Source organism: Marmota flaviventris, chromosome 2 (assembly GCF_047511675.1).
Source record: "Marmota flaviventris isolate mMarFla1 chromosome 2, mMarFla1.hap1, whole genome shotgun sequence".
Lineage (NCBI taxonomy): Eukaryota > Metazoa > Chordata > Mammalia > Rodentia > Sciuridae > Marmota > Marmota flaviventris.
This window is the reverse complement of record NC_092499.1, coordinates 121,391,530-121,412,031: the sequence shown is the minus strand read 5'-3', so window position 1 is coordinate 121,412,031 and position 20,502 is coordinate 121,391,530. Positions and strand designations below refer to the sequence as shown.

At 33.9% G+C, this 20,502-nt stretch overlaps 1 protein-coding gene across 6 annotated transcripts in view; it reads right to left on the bottom strand.

Annotated features, from left to right (window-relative positions):
• Positions 1-20,502, bottom strand: part of Scaper (S-phase cyclin A associated protein in the ER) — a 454,707-nt gene that overhangs the window by 388,021 nt on the left and 46,184 nt on the right. For all 6 annotated transcript variants that reach the window (XM_027925223.2, XM_071608497.1, XM_071608494.1 and 3 more), the window contains one exon: positions 19,240-19,434. In XM_027925223.2, the coding sequence (XP_027781024.2) occupies positions 19,240-19,434 (195 nt within the window). The remainder of the gene's footprint in view (positions 1-19,239; positions 19,435-20,502) is intronic.

The window sequence follows — 20,502 nt, the reverse complement described above, 5'->3', positions numbered from 1 at the left end:
AAATTAAAGGGATACAGACAGGAAAAGAAGAACTCAAACTATCACTATTTGCTGACAACATGATTTTATACCTAAAGGGTCCAAAAAAAATTCCACCAGAAAACTTCTAAAACTAATAAATGAAATCAGCAAAGAAGTAGGATATAAAATCAACATCACAAATCAAAGGCATTTCTGTACATCAGAGACAAACCCTCTAAAAGAGAAACTAGGAAAAAAAATAAAATACTTGGGAATCAATCTAACAAAAGAGGTAAAAGACCTCTATAATGAAAACTACAGAACACAAAAGAAAAAAATTAAAGACCTTAGAAGATGGAAAGATCTCCCTTGTTCTTGGATAGGCAGAATTAATATTGTCAAAATGACCTTATTACCAAAAGCACAGACTGAATACAATTCTGAATACAGACTGAATGTAATTCCAATCAAAATACTAATGACATTCCTCATAGAAATAGAAAAAGCAATCATGAAATTCATCTGGAAAAACAACAGAATAGCTAAAGCAATCCTTAGCAATAAGAGTGAAGCAGGTGGCATCACTAAACCAGACATTAAACTACACTACAGAACAATAGTAACAAAAATGGCATGGCATTGGCACCAAAATACACTTGTAGACTGTGGTAGAAAATAGAGGACACAGAGACAAACCCAGATAAATACCGTTATCTCCTATGAGGCAAAGGCACCAAAAACATATATTGGACAAAAGATAGCCTCTTCACCAAATGGTGCTGGGAAAACTGGAAATCCATATGCAGCAAAATGATATTAAGCCCCTCTCTCTCATCATGCACAAAACTCAACGCAAAAGTGGATCAAGGACCTAGGAATTAAGCCATAAAGCCTGTGTTTAGTAGGAAAAAAAAAAAAAGTAGGGCCAAATCTTCATTACTTTGTATTAGGCCCCAACTTCCTTAATAAGACTCCTATAGTGCAAAAAATAAAATCGAGAATCAATTACTGGGATGAATTCAAACTGAAAAGCTTCTTCTCAGCAAAAGAAACAATCAGTGAGGTGAATCAGTGAGCCTACAGAATAGGAGTAAAGCACATCAGATAGAACACTAATCTCTAGGATATACAAAGAAATCAAAAAGCCAAGCACCAAAAAACCAAATAACCCAATCAATAAATGGGCCAAGGACCTGAACAAACACTTCTCAGAAGAGGATATACAATCAATCAATAAATATATGAAAAAATGTTCAGAATCTCTACCAATTAGAGAAATACAAATCAAAACTACTCTAAGATATCATCTCACTCCAGTCAGAATGGAAGCTATTATGAAGACAAACAACGAGGATGTGGGGGAAAAGGTACACTCATACATTGCTGGTGGGACTGCAAATTGGTGCAGCCAATAAGGAAAGCAGTATGGAGATTCCTTGGAAAATTGGGAATGGAACCACTATTTGACCCAGCTATGCCTCTCCTCAATCTATACCCAAAAGACTTAAATATAGCATACTACAGGGACACAGCCACATCAGTGTTTATAGCACCACAGTTCACAATAGCTAAAGTGTGGAACCAACCTATATGCCCTTCAACAGATGAATGGATTAAAAAATGTGGCATATATACACAATATTACTCAGTAATAAAAGAGAATAAAATCATGGCATTTGCAGGTAAGTGGATGGAGTTAGAGAAGTTAATGCTAAGTGAAGTTAGCCAATCCCAAAAAAACAAATGCCAAAAGTTTTCTCTGATATAAGGAGGCTGATTCATAGTTGGGGGGCGGGGGGGGGGGGGGGGGGCATGGGAGGAATAGACAAACTCTAGATAGGGCAGAGTGGTGGGAGGGAAAGGGAAGGGGCAGGGGGTTAGCAAGGATGGTGGAATGTGATGGACATCATCATCCAAAGTACATGTATGAAGACACGAGTTGGTGTAAACATACTTTATATACAACCAGAGATATAAAAAAATCATGCTGTATATGTGTAATAAGAATTGTAATACATTCCGCTATCATTTATTTTTAAAAAATCAATTACAAAAAAATTTTTTAAAGCATTAAAAGAAATTTCCTTACCCCAACAAAGACCATATATGAAAAACCCACAGCTAACATCATCATCAATGAAGAAAAAATTGAAAGCTTTTCCTGTAAGATTTGATGCAAGGCAAAGATATCTACCACTCTGGCCACTTCTATTAGACATAGTACTAAAAGTACTCCTAAGAGCAATTTGAGAAAAAAGAAACAAAACCATCTAAATTAGAAAGAAAGAAGAAATGTAAACATTTAGAAAACTCTAAAATACACACACACACACACACACACACACACACACAAATTGCTAGAAGTTCTAAATGAACCATATAAAATCAATATCAATTACATCTCTTTATAACAATAATATTCTATCTGAAAAATATTTAAAACTGCAATTACAATAACATATTTTTTTCTGAATAACAGGCATGAGTTTATTAAAGAGACAAACAGGGAAAGAGGACCTTCTCATAGAAGATAATGGGTCTTCTAAGAGGGAAAAGAGACAGTGTGCCTTTCACGCAATCAACTTTTGTTGGGTATCCCAGAGAAGTTTCCAAAGAGTCCCACCCAGGCCTACCATTTGACTTTGAACTGACAGCTGGATAACATCTTAAGAGTCAAATACTTAAGAACTAAATACAAAGAACTAAATGACCTGTACGCTGAAAACTACATTAATGAAAAGAACTGAAGATGCAAATAATGGAAATAAACTCCATGTTCATGGACCAGAAGTATTAATATTGCTAAAATGTTCATAATATCTTAGGCAATATCCACATTCAAAACAATTCTTTATCAAAATTCCATTGGCAATTTTCCCAGAAATAGAAAAAACAATGCTAAGGTAAGTATGGAACCACAAAAGACCAAATGGCCAAAGCAATCTAAAAAAGAAACACAAAGTACAGGCATCATACATCCTGATTTCCAATTATATTACAAAGCTATAGTAATCAAAAGAGGTATTGGCATAAAACAGACCAATGAAATAGAACATAAAGTCCAGAAATAAACCCAAGCATATACAAATAAATTATACATATAAATTATTATTATACAAATAATTTTTGAGAAGACCACCAAGACGACACAGTGGAGAATGGATAGCATCTTCAATAAATGGTATTTTAAAAAATGAATAGCCACATGCAGAAGATTAAAACTAAAACCTTGTCTTACACTACAAAGATCAACTTAAGATAGATTAAAAACCTCAATGCAAGATTTGAAACTGTAAAACTCCTAGAAGAAAACAAAAATGGCAAGTTCCTTGATACTGACCTTGGCAATGATTCTTTTTTGAATACCACACCAAATTCTCAAGCAAAAAAAAAACAAAAATGAACAAATGGAGTTCATCAAACTAAAACTCTTCTGCATAGCAAAGGAAATACTCAACAAAATGTAGAATACACCTGAGTATGGTGGCAAACACATGTAATCCCAGCTACTTCGGAGGCTGAGGCAGGAGAATTTCAAGTTCCAGATCAGTGCTATTATCACACAAAAAGATAAACACTGTAAGGCTATAAATGTATTAATTTGCATATCTGGAGTAATCATTTCATTGTGTACATCCATATCAAAACATGTTCTACACCTTACATACAACAAGCATTTACACAGTAAATAAACACAATACCATCTACATTAATATTCAAAAAATATGAAATACTTAGGTATAAATCTAACAAAATATGTAGAAAATCTATGGTGGGTAGGAAGCAAATGGGAAATCTCTGTACCTTTCTCTCAATTTTGCTGTGAACTTAAAACTGCTCTTAAAAAATTATTTTAAAAAGGTAAAGAAGGAAGAAAAAGAAACATGTTAGAAAATTAATACTTAAAATTTTACCAACATTTCTTATGCAGCTGATAAAAAGCTAAATATGTCAAAGGCAACTCCGTATGGTTTAAAGCTAGTTTTCTTTATAATATGATAGGCTATTTGCCTTCTGTTATCAAGTGCAACATTTATACAGACACTAAGCTTCCAGAGAAATTTTAAATTGGCTAAATCTGACAATGAATCATTTTGAAATCAGCTTAAGTAAGTAGATGACCTGTGCCCACTGTACACATTCATGATAACTACCAATACTGTGCTCTAATTTTCTTCTTTAGATAGTCTATAATTACTGGGTTGGGCTGGGGTTATAGCCCAATGGCAGAGCGCTTGCCTTTCACGTGTGAGGTACTGGGTTCGATCCTCAACACCACATAAAAATAAATAAAGATATTTTTTTAAATGATATTACTATGACAATATATTCTGTACACCCAGGAGAAAAAAAAATTAGCACTGATTAGTTATGTATCTAAATGGTGGTTTAAATTTTAAAGAAAAGAGTATAAAAGCACAGACCCCACTTTTTTTTTTTCCCCTCAGGAAAAAAAAACTAATATTGAGTGAGACTATATGTGTAAATATTGGTGCATCAATCAAAGTTGTCATTTAGATGCATAAGACAAAGAAATTTAAACTGTGTTCACTTTACCATCTCATGCCATTCTTAACTTAGCATAAAGACATATCCGTTTCATTTACTTAAGACAACTTTCCAATAGTCCCAGAAAATGACAATCAGAAAATGCCAACCACCTATAAATGTTATAATTTTTATAACAAATACATTATCTTTCCATAGCTAAGTCTTAGGTTAACATTATAGAATCAATAGCAAAGACTTCAAAACTTTAAATACTCTATAGAAATCAGGTATGACTATTAATAAATGTATGCTAAGTTATTCACAAATAAAATATAGTACCGCTCTTACTAGTCATAGAAGTTACATTCTACTTTAAAAAGACTTCTTAACAAAGAAGTATTGTTTATTTCCTTTCAAACTTAATCCTTGATGCCAAATCACTGGTAATAAAAATATTCCATAATCAGGAAAAGGACAAATTTTAAAAATTTAGTTGGCTTCCTTCTCTCAATTTTACTAATATAATTCAAATTGTTTAATTAAATTTGTTCAACTTAAACCACCTACATTAAGGCACAGAAAAACTTAATTTGGAATGGCTTCTTTTGAAGGTTTTTCTACTGATTTCCCTCATTGCTTAAAAGAAAAAAAAAAAAAAACTTAACCGGGCTGCTGTATTTTTGTTACTAGTTGGCACAAAGTACATTTGGTGGCTTAAACAGCCTATTTTAAGGAATGTTTAGCTCCACATTATCAAAAATGATCAGAGTGATACCACGCAGCTGTAACCTGAAACGTGTTTTATGAACAAGGGAATACAAACAAGACAAGCAGCTGGGGCAACCTCATGGTCACTGATGCACATCTTTCTCCCCAAAGCTATGAAGGCCATTTTGTCAAGCAGAATGAAACAGAACAAAAGTGGCTCTGAAAGTAATGGTATAGGCATTCAGATAACTACAAATAGATGTACAGCTAACATTACCAATTAGTTTACCAATTGGCTGCAACAGATTCGATTGGTTTGTAATTAATTCTAGTTACTGACACACAAAGCAGGATGGTTGGCGCCATTCCTTTGTCCTCCTGACACCCAATACTAGTGTAGAGGTTCTTTGGCCCAGCACATCAATACAGCCCTCAAACTCAGCTATAGGAATGCACACAGTGGTAGACTCTTGTGGTAATAAAGGGATGGAAATATGAATCATACAAGAAATCAATGACATAAGGGAATGTTTATGAAAAAAGCACTTTATCAAAATAGACACAAGTTTTTAAAAGTATATTTTTAAAGAATTTAGTTTTTTAAAAGACACTACTGAAATTAATTTTTAAAAAAAGATGCTACTGATGATTTCAGGAAATCATCTGAAAGCAAAGTGTCAAAGAAACCAATTTCAAAACCATGTTATCTTCAATCCTCACTCATTTCTTTCAAATATTTGTCCTTAATTTTCAATACACCTGGGGAATTTTTAATATACATGGGGAAAGAATATATAACATATTCACTACTCAAAAATTTGTAAATGAAAATTTGCTAACTGAAATCATTTTCCCATAATCTAATCCTAAGAAGCACTTCCAAAGGCCAATGAAATTTGCAGAAGGTAGAAATACAGATATTTTATTATAATTACCAACTAATTTTTATCTCATCTCATTTGCAAGTTGCCTTCCCTACATGTTTTTCTCTTATGTAATTTCCCACTGCTATGATTTGGATATGACATCAATGTGTCCTCCCAAAAGCTTATGTGTTAAAGGTTGGATCCCTAGGTTGGAGGTATTCAGAGGTGGTAAAAGGTTAAGAGACAGGGCCCAATGGAGATCTTTAGGTCAATTATGGCATGCCCTCAGAAGGGACCAGGAGATCCTAATCCCTCTCTAGTTTCAAATGTGATTCCTTCCAGACCCACACTCCCACCATGATATGACAAAGCAAAGAGGACTCACAACCAAACTAATTTGATGCCAGTGCCATGCCCTTCCACCTCCAAAACTATGAGTTCAATAGCCCCCTTTTCTTTATAAATTATACTTTGCCTGCCTGATATTTTGTTTTGATAATAAAACACAAAAACATCCACTAAGAAAAATCAGACTTAAGGCAACTAAGAATGAATGGACAAAGATGATTAGTTATAAAGCTCAAAATCAACATAATGCCCCCATGACTGATTACGTATTTTTTTAAAGTCCTTATCTTTTAGAGATACACACTGAAATGTATACAAATGAAAAGATGATACCAGGGATTTTCTTCAAAATAAATGGTGCAAAGACGGTAAGGTTTGTTAGACATCAAACATCATTGGTTATGGGCTAATGATTTTTGGATATGGGAGCTATCACACATACCTACTTGTGCACATATATAAAATTTTCCAAATATAAAGTAATCAAAAAAGGTGTTATCCACAAAATTGAAAAAGACTGCAAGTAAGCCAACATTTTCTACAACCAAGAAATATTATGATGATTAGCACCTGAATTTGTTTATAACAGAAGTTAAAGGTAAACTGATTACTCTTTAATAGATTTGAGAGACTATGAAACACAATAAAAATAAATAATTTGGTGCTTAATTTTAAAAAAAAGCATAATGCAATTCAAATACCCCACAGATGTCTGCATAGTTACCCCCAAACAACTGATTAAGGTATTTCTTTTGCCTAGAATATTCTCCCAATATGAAATTAAATGTAGGGTTGAAGGGGCATCAGATTTCATCTAATCCAATTTGCCCATTTATAGAAAAAAAAGTGAGATAAGGTTTGGTAGTTTTTTCCAAAGTCACATGACTAGATTAGAAGCAACACGGGAAGGACTTTTATTCCATGAAATCTCCTATTCTCCCTTCATAGGCTAGCGCGCGCACACACACACACACACACACTTATGATCCTATAAGCCAGAAGTCACCTCTCTAACAAGTGTTATCAAGTATAATAACTAAAATTAATACATATTAAAAACTTAAAAGTGCCATATAAATAAAAGTCTTCTCCTTCTAACCATATGTATTTGTATTAGTACAGCTCACTTTCTAAGTTACTGTTGTCAATGTGTTTTTTTAAATAGCTTCATTGAGGTACCACACACAGAGAAGCAAAACTTATTCAGTAAGACAAATACTGATTATACTTTCTTCTCAAAAAATAAAATCTCAAATCATTTCAATAACCCAGAAGAGTAATACAACAGAATTATATCCTTTGCTACCAGGTATGCCTTGTAGTCTAATCAGCAAGAAGAACTGTCTTCTATGTTCTAGTCATTAACTGATAAAATAATTATAATTTAAAATTAATAAAAATAATTTTAAAAATTAAAAAATTCTCAATAAAAGTGTAAATAATGCAATATAATGTCCACAGAAAGAGCAACATGAATATTCTCTTGATATGTAAATAAAAAAGAAAAACTAGCATTTAAATATGTTGATGTTTGACCTAAAGCATTTTTATTATAGTTATAACGTGCTTAGATTCATAAGTAACACCCAGAACATTGTACGTTGTAATAAATATTCAGTAAGCAGTTGTTGAATAAAAGTAAGTCCATTTGCACTAAAGTCCTTAGCTCTACTATCTTACCATATAATTTCAGACTTGCCATTTACTTTTAGTTTCTCATCAGTAAAATAAGAGAGTTGGATTATATTATTTCTAAGAGGATACTCACATCTCATAATTTATGGCCCCATTTGACTTCTATTACCAATTACATATATTTTTCATTTTTTTCTGACAAAGTTAAATAATAACATGTCTATTTCTATTTCTCTATTTTCTAAATGTGAAGTTTTAAAAGAAATATTTTCTAATTATAATAAAGAATCAAGAGCTGTTCCTTTTATAGGAACTTCTGTATCTCCCAGGATTCTTGTAAAATTCATTCTTTTGATACTTCAAAGACTCAACTCTATTAAATAATTTCATGATAAATCTTGTACAGAATGCCACTCTACTGTGAACAGAGCTCATCTATGGAATTAGCATTAGTGTAGCCATTAGGTTATTTAAGCTTAAGTTTTATTATCCTATATCAAAAAGTACCATAATAATTTTAAAACAAATAATTTTAAAACAAAAACACCACTAATAAAAAAAATCATTGTGCCTAGAGCTTACCAATGATAAACGATACCTTAAAAATTAACTACCAATGAGAGATTCTAGAAATACTCCCAAATATTTTGACGTTCCCTTAAATTTTTACTAGAATACCACAAACTAAGTTTAAGACCCAAGTATTATGTTTTTATGACATATATCCAGAAGTGTGGTAGAAACCAAAACAGCAGATGACATGGTCTTTAATAAAGATTTTATTGAAAATTTCAATTTTATTGAAAACACAAACCAACAATGAGCAATGAACTAAATACATCCAAAAGAAAAAAGAGAGAGAGAAAAGAAAGAGAAACCACCAAATAGTTCTATAGCCCCCAAAATGATTAAATTATAAGTTTACTACTCATTAAGAAAGAAAACCACAGAAGTTAATAAGAATCTTCAAATACATATATTACTAAAGAAACTGTTTTATTTGTATATGACTAGGAACTATGTATGTGTAACCTTGCAAATTGTTCAATTTCGTCTATTTGGGAGGAAGGGATAGCTGGTATAAGTAAATTATACTTCTTAGTTCATAACAACTGTTATCACTTTAATGTAATTAATGACAATATAAAGAACTCAATCCCATATTACCATTTGCAGCACTTCAACTAAACTCAAGCAAGCTTCAGAGAATATTCATCTGAGACATTAGTTTCTACAACAACTCAAAGCATAGCACAGGTGAGTAGTGTGGAGTTAATTATGGTTTCTGATATTATTATTATTATTATTACCAATGCACTTAGTAATGCAAGCTCAGTGATAGTATGTCTTCATGGATTACCTTTGCAAAGCATCACTTAAATCACTCTATTAATACTAAAGAAAATAATAAGCAAAAGAGGGAAGAATGTGGTACAACTGCATAATGCAGCAGCTAGGTCTCACCTGAATTGTTTCATCCTCTTCTTGAAGCAGAAAATAAGTCTCTTGCCCAAGAACACTGGGTAAGATGTTCCTGGTGGTCAACCCTTTTTGAAAATATATTTCCTAAAGGTTTCAAGCCCTCTCTTTGCTACCCAAGGATATCAGTTCAAACTTCAGGTCACCAATAAATTCCTATGAAATGGTCTTCACCCAAACATCATAATTTAATTGTCACTTAGTAAATACTATAGATCCCACATTTACCTTTTTAATGTTTTGCCTTGCTTTTATTCAATTATCTTACGCATGCTTGACTTTGTGCTGCAACTGAGCAAAATTGTGTCCTGTTACTGGAAGACACACAAGACCAGGCAAATGGAGGTTGGGTAAAACCTTCGGAGACAAATTGACTAAGTCCTTCCTGGGATGGTGATGTAAGATAGCACTCGCTAACATTTCAGGGAGGAGGTTAAATTTCCAACTCTCCGTGATGATCATGAAGGGATGATGAAGAAACCATCATGATCCTTTCTCATCTATGTTAAGATAGCAGAGTTTAAGTGGAAAACTTGGTGAACCAGGATCTGCAATTTATCTTTTTCCGGTCACATCTTTAGAATTTGAGGAAAGTTCTGGAAACTTTACTCAAAATAATATATATGATCAAAATAATTTTGTGAAACTTCTGGATGATTCACAAATAAGAATAATATATATATGATCAAGATAATTCTGCAATACTTTTGGGTGATTCACACACATGGGTCCAGGAATCCCAAGAAAGAATCCCTACTCTAGTGGATAAGTAAAAATATCCTATTTAAATTTTTCCTTCAGACTATTTTTTTTCCTATAGTTGCATTTCAGAAGGTTCTCTCTCAGTCCCGCAAGCACATATTCCCTCAATAATAGAACAAAATACTTACACTCCAGAAACAGTTGTCATCACATGCCTAAAAAGTGCATCTCTTGGAAATCCCAAACAACAGTTGTTTCCATAAAGCAGGAAATTCAAATCAAAAGAGTTTTTACGAAACTGAAGTGGCAGTTTCATCAGACTCACAGTTACCTAATGCCACTGTAAAGATACCCCAATATTCAAGATGATAATGTCCAAACTACTTCTCTCTAGAGTATCCAAAACTCATATCTACAAATGAAATGACTAGAGAAGCATATCTGTAGAGGTACTCAAAATATGTATCAAATGAGATCAACAAAAAGAAATAGGTAGCACTGAATTTTACCCTCTAGTTACTATTCTTGAATCAAACTGACTGGAATAAATACTCACTTCTCAACATTCCATTTCCTCTCTTCAGCTAAAAGCTACTAAGTGTCTACAACTGACATTACATCCTACAAAGTCTCAGGGCAAAGTTTATTTCATATTGTTGGATAATTCCAGTTCCCAAATGAGGCACTAAGTCCTTTTTTAATAAACAGTCCCCAAGTGGAATTCCAAAGTCTCCTAAATTATAGGAAGTGCTAGAATTTGGGTTTAGATCCTGAGGTCTTGATCTTCATCTGAAATGAACACATAGGAAGATTAGCAATGATTATAACAAGCCTGGAAAAATCAATTAAGACCATGTAGGAGAAAGTTTTAAAATCCAAAAGGATGAGTCTATTCTAGATTCAAAACACTATGAATACAGAATAAATACCTTGCAGCAGAATAGTAATATGATCAGAACTGCATTTCAGAATGATTGTCATTGGTAAGAAGAACCATAAAAGGGGAAAAAACTAGAGGGGGACATACCAAGAAGAAAAATAAAATAGTTTACCAGAGTAATAAGGGTCTTAAAAGGGCAATTCATTGACACTAGGAGGAGGGAAGATGCTTATGAAGGCAGAGGGGAAGAAAGCAAAAAAAATGAGTGCATAGGAACTTTGATAATGACAAAGAAAACAAGGGTAATAAAAGAATGGTAGTTTCATCAAGAGATATAAAGAAATGAGAAGAAATACTTTTAAAGTGAAAGTATGGAAGCAAGACACAGTGCCGTACCCCTCAGCAGGCTGAGGCAGGAGGATCACCAAGTTCAAAAGCCAGCCTCATCATGTTAATGAGGCCCTAAGGGACCTAGAAAGATCCTATTTCTAAATAAAATATAAAAAGGGGATGAGGATGTGACTGAGCGGTTAAGTTCTCCTAGGATGAATCCCCAGTACCAAAAAAAAAAAATAGTAGTAGTAGTAGTGAAAGTATGGTATGATGCCTATTCTTAAGAAATAATTATGTTACCATAATTTGGAACTTAGTCCAGATAATTAAGTTTGACCAACTTTAGTAGTATTGTGACCTGACAATTGCACTCTCAAGTGAAGAAAAAGAAGAAATAAAAAGAAAACACTATTGGTTCTACTAACAACAATGTATATGAGAACCAGGTATAAGGAACAAAGTGTTGTCCACCAGAGATCATCAATTAGTTATAATAGACTAAAACATAGCAACTCATTCAACTCTACAACTTAAACACTCATAAAACAAAGTTTTGGGAAATGTTATATACATAAGGGAAATTAATTCTTTAACCAAGCAAACAGCAAAATTTTATCATAGACCTACCATGCACAAAACAGAGTGAATAAGAAGAAGCTAGAATAAGGCTAGAAAGACCACCTACAGATATAGATAGAAGAAAAGATACCTATTAATGTAAGACAATATAAGGTAATCAAAGACAACTCCTATAAATACACAAGTAAACTCTTAGTCTGCTATTGCTGTGGTGAATCTCAAGGTTTCTGCCACAAATTTCAATACCTAAGTATATTTTTAATACCTAAAATGTAAGAGGCAAATCAAATGAAAAAAAAAATCAGAAAAAAATGGAGGAGCTACAGTTGTGGCTCAGCAGTAGTAATGCTTGCCTAGCATGTGTGAGGCATAGGGTTCAATCCTCAGCAGCACATAAAAATAAATAAATAAAGACATGAACAATACAATAATATTTAAAAAATGGAATTCATAATGAAAAACACTGAAGGATAAAAGGGTCATTTTTAATACTGAGAAAATGTTAAACTCACAATGACAATATAACTCCTATGATTCTTTATACAGCTAATGACAAGGCAACAAAATGTATAGATAAAAAGTTCTTTAAAATTCAAAAAGACTGAAACTGCAGTAGTTTGAGAGATTTTAAAACATCTCAGTATCTGACAGATCAAGTAGGTAAAAAACTTGTTAATATTGGGAGAACCTAAATAACTTTAAAATATAAATATAAATCTATCACTTTCTGTCTACAGGCAAGCTACAGTATCCACTCCTTACACATACAAAGAATATTTGTTAACAGTACTTTTCTACTTTCTTCCTATCTAACAGGCTTCTCCTACAGTCATTTTCTTCCCTATTAGCCTAGGTTACACAGTCTAACTACTCTCTTATTCTTATTCTAACTAACTCTAACTACTCTCCTATTCACTCTCAACTATATTACTCCACTAAAATTCCAATTTCTCTGAATAACTGGAAGAAGGATCTGAAGATCTGGAATGCCTGAAGAATTCCAACCCAAGAGTAATCTACCTACCCACCACCTTTGTGCCTTTTTTCCTAAGTATCACTAGCAGGAGAGGGGAATCACATAACTGTGAAGACTGGAACCACTGCAAATGTATATGTAGTCTTATGTGTGTACTTTCTCTGTACAGTACACATATTTATAGAGCATCTACTAGGTTCCATGCTAGTTCTAAGTACTAAAGACAGAAGGAGAAACAAGACAGTGTGGTTTCTGTACTTATAAAGTCAGATACTAAACTAAATATGTAATTATTTAGTTTCAATTGTGGTGAGTGCTTCTAAAGAAAAGTATATATTGTGAGAGCATACTATAGTCTGAAACATTAGTATAGGCTCTCCTGAGGAAGTGACACTTAAACCACAATATAAACTATGAACGAAAGTTAAGTAAGAGGGATGGAGGAGGTGAGGAAGAACTGGGCCAGTATAAGAAAGGAAGAGTGTACTGGACAGAAAAATTAAAACATGGAAAAGCCTAAAAGCATGCAAGCATACAGTATGTTTGAGTAACTAAAAGACTGATTTAAATTAGGCAGAAAGGAGAAGAGAAAAGCAGTGTGAAATTAGTTACTCATGCATCAAGACACCAAAGATCTGAAGGTCATGTCAAGGACTTTTCATGCTAAAAAGAAACTTTGAAAATCTATAATCAAAGGAGAAAGACAGTCATGTTCATCTTTATGTATCATTCAACATATAGTGTGGAAAATGGGTAGGAAGAAGGCAGAGTGTCCTATGCAGTTGTAATCTAAGCATTTTATCATGGCATCTTGAACTAGAAGAACTAGGATGTCAGCAGGGGAGAATTAGAGAATGGAATGGATTGCAAAGATTTAGAAAGCAATTGTGAAATAAATTAGTTCATTGGACAATCGTTTCCTGAGGTTAAGAGAGAAATCAAAGATGTCTCCCAGGTTTCAAGAATAAACATCTGAGTGGAGGCAGAATTTGCCATTCAGGAAAGAGAAACACATCTCCAGGTTTATGATGAGAAAAAGAGAGTTAAACTTAGTTTTATATATGCCAGTTTAAAGTGTTGGAAGATATCCAAGTCAAGAAGCCAACTAGGGAAGGTGGACATAAAGTTCTGAGTATCATAAGACAGGCATAGATATAGGCTAGGGTTATAAATTTCAGAATCACCAGCAAAGGAATGGTAAACTAAGCCATGGCCTGAATAAAATTTCAGAGAATAAGTATAAATTAGTGAGACAAGGAGGAAGCCTGAAGTGAATCTTAATGATCCTAACAATTAAAAGTCAGGTGGCAGGGCTGGGGATGTGGCTCAAGCGGTAGCGCGCTCGCCTGGCATGCGTGCGGCCCAGGTTCGATCCTCAGCACCACATACAAAGATGTTGTGTCAGCCAAATACTAAAAAATAAATATTAAAATTCTCCCCATCTCTCACTCTCTCTCACTCTCTCTCTAAAAAAAAATAAAATAAAATAAAAATTAAAAAGTCAGGTGGCAAAGAAAAAGTCAATACAGAGAATGCAAAAATAACAGTCAAACAAAGGAACAAGAAAATCAGTAGAGGGCACTCCATAAAAGCCACAGGAGAAAGTTCTCTAAAGTGAAGGAATCAGTCAACAGTATGGAATGCTGCTCAGAGACCATGGAAGAAACTAAAAAACATCTACTAGGTTTAGCAATATATTGACGAGCAACCTTCACAGGAGTTAACAGAAGCTCTATAGGACATGACACCAGATTCAAGTAGACTAATGAGTATAGGAAAAAAAGAAAATGGAGGCAGCAAATACAGAAAACACTTTCATGAAACTTGGCTAAGAAAGGAAGGAGGAAAATGGCATGGGGTTTGGGGAATAAATTAAAGAATAAATAGAGAGGATCTGGGGTTTGGGGTTGCTTTGTTGTTGTTGTTTTGTTTTTAGGATGGAAGAGAAACATGTTCAACGCTGATGAGAGAAGATGCTAATGAGGAAAACAAGAAACTATACAGAAAAGAGAATTTTCTTAGTTGTCACCTTCCAGGTTGCCAAGTAATCCTGTGGTTCTAAAAGTCAGCCTTCTCTATCAGTTATTTTAGATCCTGTTTCCTCAAACCTCCAACCCCATATACTTCCTACTTTTTAAAAATAATAAGAGCAGAGAATTTCAAACTCTTACCACAAATTTCCACCTTGATCCCATCTGTTCTTGTTCCTATTGAATGTCAAAGAGAAATGGCCTTCTCTTAACTTCAGTCAATCTTGACCACAATACTCTTATGACTTTAGGAACATTACTATTCCCTTAGTCTTTTTACTTCTATGATTATTCCTTCTCTGTCCCTGGACTCATTCTCATTTGTCCATCTGTGACTCTTCTTTTTCCTAATTATAAAGTTTTGTTTTTAATGGATCTTTCATTTTTATTTATTTATTTATATGCAGTGCTGAGGATCAAACCCATGGCCTCACACATGCCAGGCAAGTGCTCTAGCAACTCCAGCCCCTTATTTTCTTTTATATTTTATGTTATACCTTTCAAAACATTTTCTTGTGTCTCCATTTGATCCCTAACTTGTTGAACGGCAAATCTCAACTGACATATAAACATAAAATAATTGTTTTTCCCCATAACTACTCTGTTGAATCCTAAGTCTACTAAGTATGATCAGTAAAATTCCAAAATTTTTCAGTCATATTCAATGATCAAAGCATAGTTTTTAAATTCTATCTATGGACAACATGCCTCATTAGTACAAGTGAGAATTCCACAGCCTCTACCAGATGCCTGTGGTGGGAAATGGCAAGGCTTGTTCTTACTGGCTCTCTCCTCCGTTCCTCCCCCATGCTTCTGCTCCCACTCTCCTTCTTTTACAAACTTATGTCTTCTTCCATAAGTAGCAGCTGTAAGAAAAGAGCAATATTCTACTTACAAAGCTTGCCAAACATTAGTGATGGGTCTGCCACAGTCATCAGCTGACCTTTTCTACAGGGCTCAAATTATGCCAACTGCCAACAGAATCAAGTGCTACCAGGAAGCAACGCATCCATGGTTTTTCTGATTCAATCTGAAGTCAGTGGCTTCTAACTAATCTCTGCGCTGATGGTGATTTCTGCACAGGTAGCACACATGATCTCTAGGCAGCATGCAGGTTCACCCTTGTTCCTGCTGCCCAATTCCATCAGAATTTTGCATACATTCACATAGCCAAGGATTACCTTAGGAAGCCCCTCAGCCTTTAACATCTTCAGGTATGTTTATGCTCCTTCTCTCACATAAAACATAAATCTCACCAGTTTCCTCTTTACTTAATCACAGAGAACTCCTTCAGAAGCATACTACTACCCTAGAGATCCTTCAGACCCAGCTTACCTAGAATACTCTAGTAAGCCTATTGTGCTACAAAATCTCTTAGACACATATAAGCATCAGTCTCTGTATCTGAGGGTGCCCCCAAACTTCTGGGAATATGCTTCTAACTCTCCCCAAGTTAAAATGAAAACAGGGAAAGGAAAGTAAAATGTGTTCCCAACATTCTTTCCCCCCCAAACTCTTTTAACACATTCCAGACACACCAAAATCATTCAGCACATCAAATATCCTGGCAGAGAAAAGATGCCAGCCCCTCCTCCCTGCAGCCACACCCACAAACTTCAAGAACACTTCGTTAAAGTTTCATCTCATTTTTTTGTGAGAATAAGTTGATGAGATAACCACCACTTCATTAACTGTACATAGCCCAAAAGGCAATCTCCTCCCAGCCCACCCTCTAGCCCATTTTATAAGGGGGCAAGGGAAACATAGGGGTGGTGATTAGCGTATGGCTTTGCTGGGATGTCAGTTCCTAGCAAGTCAAGCAATGAAACAGTTGATGTCATAACAGACACATCCTCAAGCTCAAAAAAGTGAAGAATTTAGCCTCTTTTAATTACAGAGGGAAGTGTGGTCTGTATTCCTGGGTAAAATGTAAAAATATTTTTCACTAACATGCTACACTTATGTGAATTGCATAACAAAGATGGTACTAACTACACTTTACATATGGGACACAAAACTGAACTGTGGTTATTTAATTAAGGCTAAAACACAAAAATCACAAATGAGGATAAATCCTTGAGAGCATCAACAAAAACAAGAATTGAATCTACATGCAAAATGAAGGGAAATCCCTGAGTTACATACCTACAAAGTACTAACCAAATGAGGATATAGATGGCAATGCTTTGATAACTAAAATAGAGAAATATGTAAACAAAAAAGGAACACTAGTTATTACCCAGCATATGCTTAGACCAAATGTTAAACTGTATCATTTTACATTACCAGCTGTAAGTCCTAGAGAAGGCCAAAATAGAAAATGAGAATAGCTTTCTCCCAGATTTTACTTCTCAGCATAAGTCTTTGAGAATCTTGGCATAGTACAAGCATTCCTCTCATTTTCTCAAAACCTTCTTCATCTTTTAATCTACATCTTACATAAAAAAAGTCTATTACTATTAAACTTTCACAAAGCTTTAGATAAATGAGTGACAGAGCCAGAAATAAGTTACATTTCTAGCTTCGTCAAACACAGAAGTATCAGAGGCAGATGCCAGAGTTTCTGCTTGCTAACTGAGACACGATTATAATTAGTCAATCTCACTTCTCTAAAGAAGTACATATTTGGGCTGGGGCTCAGTGGTAGCACATTTGCCTGGCACTTGTGAGGCACTGGATTTGATTCTTAGCACCACATATAAATAAATAAATAATCAATGTCTATCAACAACTAAAAAAAATTTTTTTTTAAAAGAAGTACATATTTCCCAATTTTTTTTTGGTTTGGTTTTAATTTTTTTTTTTTTTTTGTAGTTGTAGAGGGACAGCATGCCTTATTTTATTTTATTTCTTTAATTTTTTTAAGTTTTTGATGGACCTTTATTTTATTTATTTATACATGGTGCTGAGAATCGAACTCAGGGTCTCACACGTGCTAGGCAAGTAAGCTACTGCTGAGCCCTTATTTATTTTTATGTGGTGTTGAGGATCGAACCCAGTGCCTCACACATGAAGTGCTCTGCCACTGAGCTACAGCCCCAGCCCAGACATATGTCATTTTTAATCACAAAAATCAAAGAATCTGGTGAATTGATTGATCTCTATGACCTGGAGATGATCTAGACCCACGTGCTCTTTTTTAGAAGCTAAAACTCAAAACTAAGTCAGTAGTGTTTTCCATTATAATCTGCTAACTCATTATTCTTTAAGGATATGATTTTATTTAGAAGTGTTTCTCTTAAAACATAAAAAGTTTTTACATAATGACAATAATAATATTAATTGTGACTACCACATCTTGTATTTGGACAATTTCAATATACCGCTCATTTTGAAACTTGGTTTTGATGAATATTTTCAAACTAGTCTAAAATTCATTTTTGTTCTTTCCAATTTAAGAGGAAACACAACTGCTGTCTCTTTCACCCTTCATATAATTCTAAAGCTAAATAATGAATTCCAAGGGTTTCAACCATATTCATACTTAAAACAGAAGTTATCTCTTTAATAATTATATGAAGACATATTGCTTTGGTTTTTCTCAAAATAATTTTTTCAATAAAAAGTAATATAATATATAATTAGTATTTACTAAAATGCCAGGCTTTCTGGTGAATTTTTACAGATAGACTATGTTATATGTCTGTTTAATATCCTATTACAATCACAAGGTTATCTAAAATTAGAAAACACACCTTACGATGACATCCCAATCCCACCCAAGATTGTTTATGGTTAGCCATCAATCTCACTTTTCCCTGACCAGAGTGAATTAGGAGAATGATAAGTATCTCAACGGAAAGGGAGCAGTGTTCAATTAAAGACATTAAACATGAAACCAAAGAATGTGAAAATCTCACTAGTGCCACCTACTGTACCAACAGAGAATGCAAATAAGAAAGATTTTTAAAATTTTTGTGTGTGCTTCTGTGTGAACATCCCCCAATATTTGATTCCTTCCTCAGGATTATGTATCAGCTTTCTACCAAATCTTTCACAGAATATAAAAGCAACTAAAAATCAGATCATGCCAAAAACAAAGACTTTAAAATCAAGAAAAGTTCAAGCACAATGTTCATTTTAGTGTAAAATCAAAAGAAAAATTTTTACTAAGAGGTAATGAAATAAAATGCATATAGAATTTATTAAAACTAAAATAAGTGAGGTAAATGATCAAGGAAGACGTAGCAAAAATTGGAGCATAAGATGAAAGGAAACACAAACCGCAAAGCATAACTTTGCATAACTTACCTTACATTCCACCACACTCTGATCTGATTCACAAGTTACGTAGATTTCATCTACTGCACGGCGAAGATTGTCAAAAAGAAATGCCCAGTACCGAGCTCTAAGATCAATTTTCCGAGGATGCCTTGTTTTAGTGGGACTTTTATCAAAGTGTTTATCTCCAACTGCAGATGTTATCTTACAGTCTATTGCAGTATTCTAGTCAAATAAAATACATGAAAAAAATATAAGGCTTTCAGGGACTGTTGTTTTGTATAAAGCACATTTCCAACATAAATACTTTTATCTAACATCTTGCTTGAGTTCCTCAAAACAAAGTTTCTCACCTTAAAGTTTCTCACTGTAAAATGGACAGGTTTATAAGGTCAATTTTTATTTTAGACAAGTCTTACTGAAGATTATGATGACTTAGGTGACTCAACATTTAGCAATAGGAGTGCTAAAGTTATTCCTGATTTACTGGAACACATGTATGGCACATTCACATATATTAACAAATAATAAATAGCAATGTCAACATTTTGAAATTGCTTGTATATATTCATTTACATATTCCACGTACTAGTTATACTTGGGTGTAGTGTCATCTTTCTACATTTGTTGTGTGGATTTTTAAAAACCTATCTAGTTCACGAGACTTACCAATATATTTCACATCTTTTTACAAGCAACTTTTCCCAAAGAATCACTTTTCTTCTTACTGAAGTACATCTTTAACAGTTCTTCATTAAGAATTTGTAAATGGCTGCTATAGTTTCAATGATTTCCCAAAATCAGTGTGTTGGAAATATAATCCCCAATGCAACAGTTTTAAAAGGTGGGGATCTTTAAGGTATGATTAGGTCACAAGGGCTCTCCCCATATGGATAAATAAATGTCATTATTGTAGGAGGCAGTTTGTTATCATGGAACTGGTGTTCTCTTCCTTCTTCTTGTGCACATGAAAGCACACTTTCTTGACATATGATACCTTCTTCCACAATAGGATTCAGCAAGAAGGTTTGCACCAGATATGGCCCAATGACCTTGGACTTCTCATACTCTAGAACCTTGAGCCAAATAAACTACTATTGCTATGACATAATGCAAGCAAAAAAAAATGGACTAAACAATAAAAAACATGGACTAAAACAATAGTAAACATTTAGTCTTACCATATAAACTGGATGTATTTCATTCTTACACTTAAATGATCATTTGACTAAGCACAGAATTCTGGGTCAAAAGTTATTTTGCTTCATAACTTTGAATTATTGCTCCATTGGT